The sequence below is a fragment of the Episyrphus balteatus genome, chromosome 3, assembly GCF_945859705.1.
Source record: "Episyrphus balteatus chromosome 3, idEpiBalt1.1, whole genome shotgun sequence".
NCBI lineage: Eukaryota > Metazoa > Arthropoda > Insecta > Diptera > Syrphidae > Episyrphus > Episyrphus balteatus.
In genome coordinates this window covers 87,460,890-87,473,814 of record NC_079136.1, presented here as the reverse complement: position 1 = coordinate 87,473,814, position 12,925 = coordinate 87,460,890, and the positions used below count along the sequence as shown (strand labels likewise).

General features: G+C 30.2%; 2 protein-coding genes across 2 annotated transcripts; both read right to left on the bottom strand.

Moving 5' to 3' along the window:
* Positions 1-1,194: 1,194 nt before the first annotated feature.
* Positions 1,195-11,317, bottom strand: LOC129917049 (cell cycle checkpoint protein RAD1). The gene is made up of 2 exons (XM_055997364.1): positions 11,168-11,317; positions 1,195-1,957 (listed from the first exon to the last, which is right to left on the bottom strand). Exons 1-2 carry the CDS (start codon positions 11,315-11,317, stop codon positions 1,238-1,240), a joined length of 870 nt encoding a protein of 289 aa, XP_055853339.1. The 3' UTR covers positions 1,195-1,237.
* LOC129917058 (uncharacterized) lies at positions 11,318-11,933 on the bottom strand. The gene is made up of 2 exons (XM_055997374.1): positions 11,757-11,933; positions 11,318-11,679 (listed from the first exon to the last, which is right to left on the bottom strand). The coding sequence occupies exons 1-2, from the start codon at positions 11,848-11,850 to the stop codon at positions 11,318-11,320; spliced, it is 456 nt and encodes a 151-aa protein (XP_055853349.1). The 5' UTR covers positions 11,851-11,933.
* Between the last annotated feature and the right edge of the window lie 992 nt (positions 11,934-12,925).

Below are 12,925 nucleotides of genomic sequence, written 5' to 3'. Positions count from 1 at the left end.
AGTATAAAATTCAAACAAATCTTTTTTAATACGAGAATGTAATGTAAATTTAAAATGTACTAGTTTTAAGATATATAATAAGTGTTTAACGTTAATCCTTAACGCATTAAATAAATAAGGAAATAAGCATATGTGAACCACTCGGTGTTTTTATAATTTTTTTTTTAGAAGAAAGTATGTATTTTTTTTTGAGCCACCCTAATGTGACACGGTTTATAAAATTTTTGTGTTATTAAAAACAATATTTTCAGGAACTGAAAAGTAAATATTTTTTGCTTATTAAACAAAACTCATTCTGTGTTCATTTTTTTATATTTTTTTTCTTACGTTTATGAACACTCTAGTGACTGCTGAAAATTTTACCAACGCAGGCCTCTAAACATTCTGCAGAATTGGTGTGTTCATTAATGCAGCAAAGCAGAAAGACGATTGCACTAACGCAGATTTCCGACGTTTATGAAAACACCCATAGACTTTGACGAATATCTTTGGATTGTTTCCAAAGAAAAATACTTCGAGGGATTTTAAGAAGAGCATTTACGGCACTTCTTTCTTTTTCTAAACATAATGGGCGATAATAAATGCAGGTCTGCAGTAGTGCTGCAAAAATGAATTGATAATATTGTTATAAATACGAGTGACTAATTTAGTACTCGTTCTTAGAAATAAAGACACATACTTCTAATAAGTTGGATACATTTTCCAACAGACTGTACTTGGATGATTAAATGAAAATATTTTGCAGAACTGCAGCAGGTCTGTTATTCTCAGGAATAAGTTGTTTTATTTAATTCATATGGAAAGCTTGTTTATCTTCCAATTCCTTATGCAAACAGAAAGATTGAGAGCCATAATTATGGAACCCACTTTGTTCTATCAGCGTAGTGATACATTCACAACTATAACGATTGTCAACTATCAATTGATAGGTTGATAAATACTGAAATTTGGTGTTTTAAAATTTAATTTGGGGGAAAACTGGTCATTTTTTTAATGGAATTTTTCAATCAAATTTCAAAAAAATAACGGTTTGCATCATTCTTTATTTTCAATTTTTTTGCAAATTAGATAATAAGATATCAAAATTTATTTTTTTTATCAACTATCAATTGATAGTTGATAATAGTAAAAGGGTTGATTGCTATCTCTAGATCAACAGAAACAAATAAAATTAAAAAAAAAAAACGAAAAAAATTCAAATAAACCATCAACTTTAATAAATAAACAACTTTTAATCCTAGTCTTCTTCAACCATCGGCAAAACAAAGAATTGTATATACACTTGTGCTTCATCACTTGAGTAAATCATAAAATGTAATTCCAAAAGTCCACTTGAATCCGTCTTAAGAGCAACTTTAGAACAAGCTGACAAAGCCTTCGAAGTGAGACGAATATGGGAACACTTATAACGCGTTACAGTATCTCCTCTACAGTTAAACATTAGCATCATATCACTAGTTTTGGCTACTTCAATATTAGACTCAGATTGCATTACACCAATTGTAGCTATACGAAAATGAGGTACTTTCGGTGAAAGAGTTATCTCCAATTCATCTGCTGTTTTATCAATTTCAGAAAATATCTGCGACATATCTGGACCACGAATAAAAATTATATTGTAATTTGGACTGTTCTCGTTCAAGGAATATTCTGTAGATTCTTCAAATTGTGATGTTTTGATTGAACACTCTGTTGTGACATCTTCATCTGCATGATCTTCTATGACCATTATTAAAGGAGCTCCTTCTCCTTTGTAGAACATTTTCATGCTACAATCACTGCCAGCAAATAAACCAATGCATTCAACGAGTATATTCATGTTGACACTAAAATTGTATTCACCATCGAGGAAGAATTCTTCAAAGACTTCTTTGGTTATGAAAAGACTCGCCTGAATGCTTTTAGCATTTTCTGTCATAATACGAAAACCATTTTCGTTGATTTGAAATTTTGCTGTCTAAAAACATAAAAAGAAAAAAACGCAAAATTAGTAAAATAATACATACTTAAAAATTGTTAAAATTATTAATAATGCCTGGAAAGCAAACAAAACAAAAACAATCAAACCAAAATAGAATCTCAATTACCACATGAACCTGCTTGCTCTTAAATTTTTAAATATGTATAAAATAAAAGTATAACTCATGACATCTTATCATTATGAGTTTCGGAATCGCATTTGGATTTATTGTGATTTGCTAAGTGGTAAAATGGTAAATTCTTCACAGATCGAGAAATGACTCTCAGGGTGTTTGTAGACCGAATTTTCACACTCCAAAATATTTTGTGTTGTTTTCCTTCACTTCCTTTTAGTTCTTATATTTGAACTTTTTGTGGTTTTGTGTTCCTTCACGCCAGAGTAGGGTAAATATTTTTTACTCCGGATTAATTTTAGTTTTAAGGAGTGCTCCGGATTAACTCGTGTCTGACATTTGTTTAAGCGTTTGTTGTTTCATATACATAGGTTTTTTCAAATATAACAAATTGCAAACACAAAGTTAAAATCAAAATCTACTCTCATATCTATACGTTCCATCACTCCAGAGACAAGGGTAAATCTGGAGTATATTCCTCAATAAAGTGAAGAAAAACGACGAAGGAAATACTCAAAAATATTAAAACGATACATATCGATGGTCCCATGCAAAACTAGGCAAGAAGCTATTTTTCAAAAGAGAGGTTCAAATCGATTATGATTGAAAAAAGTATTAAAAAAGTTGAAGGTTTTTTGTAGGATTAGCATGAAAAAAATCTAAAATTGAAGTCGATGCGTTGGTTTTATTGACATACAGTAGCGAGCAAAAAAAAATGCAAACTATAAAAACATTTGCATTTTTTTGCTCGTCTAAAAACGCATATTTACCAACTAATGGTTTTGGAGTAAAATATTCCACAAATTGAATCTGTTTAATGAAAATAAAACAGTTTCAATATGCCAAATTTGGTAACTTAGTTCTTGTTCAAAACTCTTTAAACCTCTTTCGTTTGCATTGCTCGCTACTGTTGTTGATTGTTCTCTGGACAATTTTTCTTTAAATTACTGATTTTCAAAGCTATTTGAAAAATTGCCAAGTAAACAATCAACATTTTATTCATACAAATTTAAAGCCAAGCTTTAGAACTTGGTACACTTTTACATTTCAGTATTTTTTTTGCCAGCATAACTTCAACATAGGGCTCAGTTATAGCTATCAGTAAAATCCATCAGTAAAAATTTTGTTTTGCTATTTTGAATACTTTAATGTTATATTTTGTGGAAAATTTTGATGAAATAAATTGAAAACATATTTCCACTAATTTTTTCAAAAAGAATCAATGCATTTTGTGTTAAATTTTATACACAAATTCATTTTATAAATTTTACTGGTGAAATTTTATTTTAATGAACAGCTGACCAAAAAAATTAAATTTCGTTTAACTGATGGCGTTTAATTTTTTTTACTGTTCCGGTGCCATCATTAAAAGATTACTGATGAAATCAACAGTAAAACAATTTCTTGAGGCGCGAATGTCAAATAAACATTTAATTCAATGACGTAAATTTACTGATTGCTATAAACGCTCATCAGTAAAAGAGCTCAGATTCCTGATGTTTCAATTTTTACTGATGGATTTTAAGTGAGAAATGCTCTATGAAAATTCAGCGTAAAAAGGCGGTTGCCACGCCCCCTGGCTAAAATTCTCAGATTTAAATTTTTTTCCTTTTTATAAACTACCAGCTCTACCATTCTATTAAATTTAAAAGTTGTACGATAACCAGAAGTGCTCTATAATATTTGCTGAAAATTCAGCAGAAATGGGCGGTTTTTTTGAAGCCCTATATCTCAGAAACTATTCATCGTAAGTAGCTGAGGAGTTTGGTTTTTACCAGCTTAACAAATGAATGGCCTGAGTTGTTTCCTGTAAATAAGGGTGTAGTGCTAAAGTTGCTAGAGAACTTGGCTGGGCACTACCGTTGCCCTTGATATTAAAATTAAGAACAATTTTTTAAAAAAAGGTTAAAATTTTTTTTGAAAACGGCCCAATGAATTTTATTGAAACTTCGTTTTCATATGTTGATTAATATTTACTGTCCTTATGGCGTATCAATTAATGTTTGAAAATTATTATTAAAAAAAATAAAAACAATTTAAAAAAAAACCGCTTCAACGATTTTCAAATTTTTTTTTTCTTCAAAATTCTTTGTTGTACAAGAAATTAAATTGAATAGTTCGTTTGAAGGACAAAATCTTTTAAAGGGATGTTTGTAACTTGCTTACGAATTATCTATTTTCTGTTTTTGTTAAAGTCTATGATTATGATGAATAGAAAAGCTATGGCCAGAAATACAGCACAGTAAACATTTAATGAACTTAAAGCGACATTGGTAGACGAGTGGGAAGCAATCCTCCAAGATACAGTCAGGAAACTCATCAGGCCAATGAAAATTGGATTAGAAGCTAACCCCCTTATTAGTAGAGTACCTAACTAAAACAAATTATTAGGGAACCCGGCCGAACAGCTCCGATTTTGACGATTTTTTTTTTTCAAACGTAGGTAATTAAAAATACTTTAAAGTCTATAGATTAAAAATTGCCAATGTTGCCGTATTGTTTTTTAAAATTAAAATTAAATTTTTTTTGAACAAAACCATTTTTTTTGCTTAAATTTCATAAAACAAATGATAGCAAAAGATTTTCTACGTAATTTAAGGAAAAAAAAAATATAAGGGAGTAAGGGACAATCTTCCATCGTTTAAGCGATAAATGCAATTTTCTCACAAACTGACTTTAAACAAAAAAAAAAAATATTTTGAACACAACGGCAACACCTACAATATTTAAAAATACATTTTTAAAAAGCCAGAAGCTCATTCTTATCTCTTAAATTTTTATCCACTAAATTTAATGAAGAGTTTTTGAGAAAATGGTCCTCAAACTCAGAATTAAAAAAAAAATGTCATTAAAAAAGTTAAAATGACTTTTTTCTAAACTTTTTCTAAGAAAATATGAATTTGTTTTTAAAAAATGTTTGGCCATAAATATTATCAGTTGAATTCCGAAGAAGAAAAGGTAATATATATCACACTTTTGAAAAAGAATTAAAAATTACTTCAATTTCAATAAGTTTTTTTGATAAAAACTGAAATTTTGCATTGAAATAATTAATTTTTTCAAAGACTTTGGTAAACTTTAAATTTTTACTATTTAACTTTCAATAATAAGGGTTATTAAATGAATAAAAAATAATTTTATAAACATATAGATGTTGAACTTAAAAAAAAAAAGTTAAATTTTTTTTCAAAACTTCTATTTAAAAAAGTTCTTCGAAAATGAAATACTTTTTAATTTTTTTCACAAACCGTAATACATATTGACATTTCGTTTTATAATTTCAAATAATAATAAATGTGGCCAAAAATAATTGAAAATGAATGCATTTTATATTACGTAAAAGTTATAAAAACGACATGTTAAAATTTTTTCAATAATTTTTTTTTTCAAAAATCTGAATTCAGTTACCAATCTTTCAAAACCCCTTCATTCAAATTACTTAATTTTAATTTTACAAATGTGACTAAGCTTTAAGCTTTTTAAAAATGTATTTTTAAATATTGTAGGTGTTGCCGTTGTGTTCAAATATTTTTTTTTGTGTTTGAAGTCAATTAATAAGAAAATTGCATCTATCGCTTGAATGATGTCCCTCACTCCCATATATTTTTTTTCCTTGAATTTCCTAGACAATCTTTTGGCATCAAAAAATTTATGTAATTTAAGAAAAATTTTTGAAAAAAATTTCTTTTTGTTCACAAAAATCTTCAATTAAATTGAAAAAATCAAAACGACAACACCGGCAATTTTTAATCTATAGACTTTAAAGTATTTTTAATTACCGACATTTGAAAAAAAAGATCATCAAAATCTAAGCTGTTCGGCCGGGTTCCCTATAATATTGCCAATTTTTGAGTTACTCCACTATATTTATAAACTTTGTATAACTTTATATAACTGTTTAAATTTGGAAAATGTGATCAAAAACCTTGTTTATTGTTGTCTTATAGCTGTCAAACTTATACAAAAGAGTAGATTGTCTTAACCGCGAATAATGTGATTATTATTTTTATTAAATAAAGCATATTTCCAACATTTTGAAAAAAGTAATGTATTGTATGAGCAACGGCGTATACAGAGGGGGGAGGTCACGGGGTCATGACCCCCCCCCAAGAACTCAAAACTTAAACAAGAAATTGTTATGTGCTACCAAAAATTAAAAAAAAATTTCGGTATTCAAACCAACTATTTTCTCATATTTGGAGAGGTGGTCATATTTTAGCGACCGCTATGCTGGATTAGGATTATTTTGATTCGTTCGGCAATAAAAATAAGGCATTGATAGGCTACAAATAAAGCTGTGTTGTAGAGTTTTGTATGGATTTAAAATCCAAATATTTTTTGACTAAACCGATAATAGATAAAAATATAAGCAACCTAGTCTAAAGGCAAATTAAATATTTAGGCAAGCTTAGGTCACTTAAAATAACCTTCGAAAATCAATTTAAGAAAGTCTAATAAATATAACTGAATATGTTTTATATTATAAACCGCTGATAAATACCTGAAAGCTGACGAAATCAGAGCCGAATATTGTAAAATCCTTAGTAAGTGATCTAAAGCATTTCTTTAATTAGTATTGATGTTTGAAATTTCGAAAAGATATCTACCTTAAAACTAGCATAATTTTGTTTAATATCTTCTGTTACGCCAAAAATATTTTTATGTCTTTACTATTTTGACAGAGGTATTTGAATCCTGTAACCCCCTCGTGTTAAAGGAAATACAAATTCGCGTACAATTTTAATACAAAATTTAAAAAAAAATTGCATTTTCAATTGCAATTGTTTTTGCAAAACTTTGCGATTCGTTTGCCTGAGGTTAGGCAAACGAATGACAATTAATTTGAAAGTTACCAGTGTTATTTAATAAATATGATTTTTATTTTAACTTGTAAAATAATTCTGGGCTAGCGGAAAACAATACGTTGATTAAATGAGTTGTTTAAAGGCAAATTATTCAATCGAAGGACTTGTATGCATGTTTTTTTAGAAACACCTTGGAAGCATGGCAACGAACTATGTATACGAATCAGGAGATTTCCTTTAAAATGGCAAACAATTGTTAGAGCATATTTTTGCATATTTTGCATTTTTTTTTGCATATTTTGATATATTTTGGAAATAAATGCATGTTTCTCGTGCATATTTTCGCAAAAATTAGCAAAAATAACGAAACTACAGGCTTGAAATTTTTTACTAAAAGTGACTGAAAGTCAATTAGAAAACGTAAGCAAATGCTCTGCAAAACTGACAAACCAACGTTGTCCAAACTCATAAAAAACACGATCAAATGATAAATTGGATTATTTAAGAGTAAATTTTCTACAATTTTAGTTATTAAAAAAAAAAAAAACTAGAGCTCTTGATACCCGGATACCCGAGTACTCGCCCGAGTACCCGGGTACCCGAGTTTTCGGGTATTACTCGGGTAGCCGGGTACCCGGGTATTCGGGTACCCGAGTACCCGGGTACCCGGATACCCGGTTGTTTAGTTACCCGAATACCCGGGTACTCGGGTACTCGGGTATCAAAAGAAAAAAAAAGTATTTGTTAGGAAAATTGTTGATACTGAGCATTTTAAACGGTAAATAACACACCATAGGTATAAGATTAAAGGCAAAAATTAAATTCAAAGCAGTTCTCCAGTCAAAGCGAAGAATTGTAGTCAAAAAGAGTTTTAACTTGGTTTACTAGCAAAAATCAAAAGATGCAATATCCGCATCGGCTCCATTTCTCTGGGTGGCCGAACTATGCCACCGGAAAAGGGTCCTTGCCGTGTGCAAAGATACCTTTCATTTTGTTTATTTTGATTTTTAAAAATTTTACAAAATACTAAGTAAAAAAAAAGCGGAGAAAATGAGGTTTGAAAAAAGCTCTCATAGAAAAAAATAATCAAAAATTTGTTTGACATGGTTGTATTGAAATGTTAATATTTCGAGATATACGCAATGCATTTTTCAGATCAAAGTCTTAAATGGATCCTGATAAGATTGTTGAACAAATATATATATAAAATTACCAAAGTTTTTTCGAAAACTTAGAAATAAAAATAAAAAAGTTTCCACTTTTGATTTTTTAACAATCGAAAAAAAAAATCAATATGGCTACCTTCAAACGCTTATAACACAAGAACGGCGCAACTAATGTTAATGGTTATGGGCTTAAAATGTAGCTAAGAATATACCAATGATTTTTGGTTTTATGTGAAAAACAAATTTTTTTGAATCCAACATGGATGCCATGGCCATACAAATGGTTTTTGTTTTTTTGTGAAATTTTTTTTGTATCCAACATGTATGTAATGGCCTCTCCACTCGAAACAGCAACATTTTTGACAGACAGCTGCCAAAGTGTATGTACAGTGGTGCCAAATGTTTGCATGGATTTCAAAAATCCCGATGTCGTTGTTTTGCACAAAATCTATATAGATAAACAAAAAAACACACCTAACGTTAGTTTTTACTGTCTTAAATTGTAGCTTAGAATGTAGGTACTATTCTTATTATTCTTAGAACTCTTTGAACTGTTCGATTGAAAATGCAAAACGAGCGAACTTTAATATTTTTAATTCAAATAGCACATTTTTAAGTTTATGCCTACTAGGGTAAACTACCCAGTGACCGACACCCTTGCCAGTTACCGACACCTGGCACAGTTTTTCCGTTTTCTTAAGGTTTTGTTAGGGTGTAGCGTACGAAAACTATTTTTAACGTGTTCAGGCATGTATGTTCTATCAGAAAACACTTTACTTCATGGTTGGTAGTGATTGGTTTTGTAGTAATAAAAGTAGCAAGTTTCGAACCTCTGTGAAGTGCATGAAACTTGAGAAATTCTTAAGAAAGACGTAAGTACAAATCATTGTTTAAACAATATATCTGTATATGGTACAAAAATTAAAATTGAATATTTTGTTAGAGAATTGCTTTGTAGATCTATTTCAATTTAAGTTATTACAAAAATAATAACATAATTTAATTTTACGTGGGGTGTTCATAACTAGAATATAATGTTCAACGAAATTCAGTGACTGACACTGGTGTCCATAACTGGCGCAATTAGGCACGTTTGATGATATTAGTTATGGACACCGTTCTTTTTCTGCAGAATAGCAGTATAAAAGATCTCGCCAAATAGGCCCAATTATTTTCAAACCACTTTTTGTTTGCCCCTAAGGCCTAGTTTACAGTTCACCGTGTAAAAAAACAAAAGATTCAAAGCATCGCGTAGCGCTTTTAAATAAGTTTATAAAGTGGGTTTCCTTTCGACTGTGTAAAATTACTTTGAAAAAGTGTGAAAGGAATCTGAAAACGATTCATTCGATTTATGCAAGGTGTGTGTATTGTTTGACAGTCATTTTTATGCACACGCTAAAAACTTAGCCCTTGTTTGCCTATTTTTATTTCCCTTAAGTTCACACATAGGTACTAGCGTTTAATTTACAAACAAAAATTCCACCTTCAAGTTTGAGGTCAAATCTTCTTTGTGTTCCTAAATCTTTCTTTTTAATTTTAAGGCATGTAACGTTTTGTCTGGGTCCTTATTCTAGTTCTGTGAAAAAATAAAATGATAAAATTTTCACCATCGGAGTTTTCATTCGACTTTTCATTTTATCATTCCATTTTTGCTTTTAAGCTACCTGTCCCTACATTTTTCTACTGATTAAATAGATACGGCAATAGTCAAAACGTTAACTTATGATCGTAAAAATATAATTTTTGACGTATTCAACTTTTAATTTTCTTGTTAAAAAAAAGGATGTATTTCTTTTTTCCATCAAAATTTGTGTTTTCATATATGTGGGTACGCAGTTCAACGGTTGTTTGTATTGCTCGACTGCTAATCTTTTTATGTGGGCTCGAGCTCCTTTTTTTTGCTATCATGGCAGGTACGTATTGTTCTTTTCACAGAAAATATTTCGATGAGAAAATTATTTTCATATGATAGAATTTTGACTTTAATTTCCATGTTTCCACTGAATCAGAATCGATGAAAACTATTTTCATCAAACTTTTTACAGAACCAGAATAGCCCACCTAAAGTAGAACAGAGAACAGGGGTCAAATCACGGCACACGGTTGTTAACGTATGAACGCTATCTGTTCCTACCTTTTTCTTTTACCGTGATTCGACCCCAGGTATTGAAAATTAAGTTTTGTTATAAGTTGAACTGTAAGCTAGGTTTAAACAGTATTTTCAAGTATACTTGAGTGTTCATCGGCGTCGACATTTCAGGCTATTATTTAAAAAGGCCAAAAACAGAAGAAAAACAAAGACGAAGATCTGCAAAGTGCATTAAATATAGTTGAATGCTTAGCTGCATTTACATTCTCAGTTTTATCTAACTAACACCGTACAACGAGAGAATGTCAGTAGTAAAACCGTCTTGTTGTTTGGTTCTAATTCAAAAACGGACATCTTACACACCGGCGATAAAACCAAGAGTGTAAATGCAGCTTAGATATGGGTGTCCATTACTAAAAAAATCGGGTGTCCACTACTGAAAAAATGGTGTCGGTAACTAAAAAACCGGTAAGGTATTACATTTTTAATTTTGATATTTTTAAGGAATTACTAAATTATTTATGCTTTCATTATACTTAAAAACCATTTCTTATAGTTAAATTAACCATTTAAATAATTAAAATTGAAGCAGTGTAGGGAAAGTTATGAATTTTCAAACACAAATTATCCCTTAAGGGTGTCGGTCACTGGGTACGTTACCCTATCAAAACTTTTGTAAAAAATATTTGGCATGACCCCCCCACTTCATTTCCTTTTCCTTTCAATTGTTTAATTTTTAAGCTAGGCACTCCTTTTTTTTAATTTTCACTCAGGTTTTTGTTTCAACACTTACGATCACTTTCTAAGGCCTTGAAAGATTGTCATGATTGAAGTCTTGATTTAAAACTAATGAATCAAGCTTTTTAACGATACAATAAACTCTTATTCATCTCAACTGCATCGAGAGCAATAGCAATTACTGTCTACAACATAAAGTATGAGAATGATTTGATCTTTTTGCTTACAAGTTACAAGTGCTTATCTAATTACCGATTTTTACTAATCCGTACTTACCTCTCCAAAACTTATTGCCTTCATTCCCGCATAAAACGCCTTCACCTTATCCAATCGTCCGGCAAATTTGAAATTTGAATATTGTGTTTGCGTTAACATTTTAAGATTTTTTAAAATACCTTTCTCGTATAAAATCTTTGAATTGTGCATTTAGTCTTGCGGAGCAATTTGTTTTTGTATGAAATTGAATTTATGCTTTGGAAGTATTTCAATTTTAAGTTTGTTTAAAATTCTTGCCAATCGAGCGGCAATAACATGTTCACAAGTGTAATAAGCTGGTTCGGGTGCTTTAAGAATTTCGTCTTTGAAAAAAGTACAATGGCAAAAGTTGATAAAAGGAAAAAGTTTATAAACCGTTTGGGACGGCCATGAACCAGCAAATTCAATTAGTTCATTTGTTGTGTTTTCTTGGCGGTAAGAAACTATTGTTTGTGTATCGATTATATGAAAAGCTTTAGCCAAAACCTCTTCTTGGAAAAGAACATTTAATTCGATATATTCCTGAGTTGTTACTAAAAAGAAAGGGCATAAAGTAAACAAAGTATTTGTGAGGTTAGGCAATAAATTGAATATATTTTTTAATACGTACATTGTTTTTCGTGTGAATTTAACAAACGTTCTTCTATACGATTTAACACTTTTTCAATTACTTCAGAGAGAATAGTTGGTGTAATTTGTTGCATTTGTTCATGAAATTTTATAATAAAATTGCTGTTTTTGCTTTTAAATTGCTGCCGGTTCTTTTTTGTTATTTCAAATGCCAAAATAATTTTTGACAATGTATTATCAGGGATGGTATTGAGGATTAATAAAGTTGTAGTGCGATACCGGTGGTCAGAATTTGAACTAAAAGAATAGGAGTGACCTCAGTCCGTGTTAATTTGAGAATTGGCTTTTTTATAGCGTATTTTCACTAGAGCCCAAATGAGATAATTTCGCAAATGAGGTCAGATCTGATTTCAAATTTAATTTTTTGTCTATAGAATTTGACATTCTAAATGAGGTAATTTGCGTAATTATCTTATTTGGGCTCTAGTGAAAACAGGCTACTACATTATACAAACTAGGGATGTTGCGGTTGTGGATTTTTTTCACATCCTCGGATATGAATGCGGATGCGGGTTTTTGAAAGTTTATATTTGCAGATGCGGATACGGATGTTTAATATCTTAAATTAAGAATGACTTTAAATGAATAAGAATAGCAGTGATTAATAACATTTTAATTACGTATTTGAATGTAATAAAAGAAATTGAAATAGGTGCATTAGACTTAATAAAAAGTAATACCCCTGGAGGGGAGAGGCAGCTTGGGCTGTCGCCCAGGGGCGCAAGACATGAGACATGAACTTTTACAAAAGTCTATTTAAATAACGAAATCTTTCCAATCGATGTTTTAATTATATTTACTTTCACAAAGGCGCCCCAATTTTTTTCTATTTTACTTTTTCAAAGGCGCTCTTGGGTTGATCTTCGTTCATCTTTGAAGAAAAAAGCGCTCCAATTTTTTTTTTTGAAAAACCTTATATTATATATAATATTATATTCCTCAACCAATTTAATTTTTGCAAAGGCACCCCTATATTTAAAGCACTTAATCATAGCTGGTAATATGGAGATGGAGTGTGTTTATTTATTTTTTTTTTTTTTTTGGTATGGAAAAGAATAGACCGACGATATCCAGACTGTAATGAATAAAAAAACAGAACTGGACCGAAAAGAATTGATATCAATCAGCTCAGCTGTACTGTCATATTTA

Excerpts from the sequence above, each read along its gene's own strand:
- LOC129917049 (XM_055997364.1), bottom strand. The coding sequence starts at position 11,317 with ATGCACAATTCAAAGATTTTATACGAGAAAGGTATTTTAAAAAATCTT. Across the intron at positions 1,958-11,167 it reads AGGCAATAAGTTTTGGAGAG|ACAGCAAAATTTCAAATCAA; the intron begins GTAAGTACGGAT and ends TTATGTTTTTAG.
- LOC129917058 (XM_055997374.1), bottom strand. The coding sequence starts at position 11,850 with ATGCAACAAATTACACCAACTATTCTCTCTGAAGTAATTGAAAAAGTG. Across the intron at positions 11,680-11,756 it reads AAATTCACACGAAAAACAAT|TAACAACTCAGGAATATATC; the intron begins GTACGTATTAAA and ends CTTTCTTTTTAG.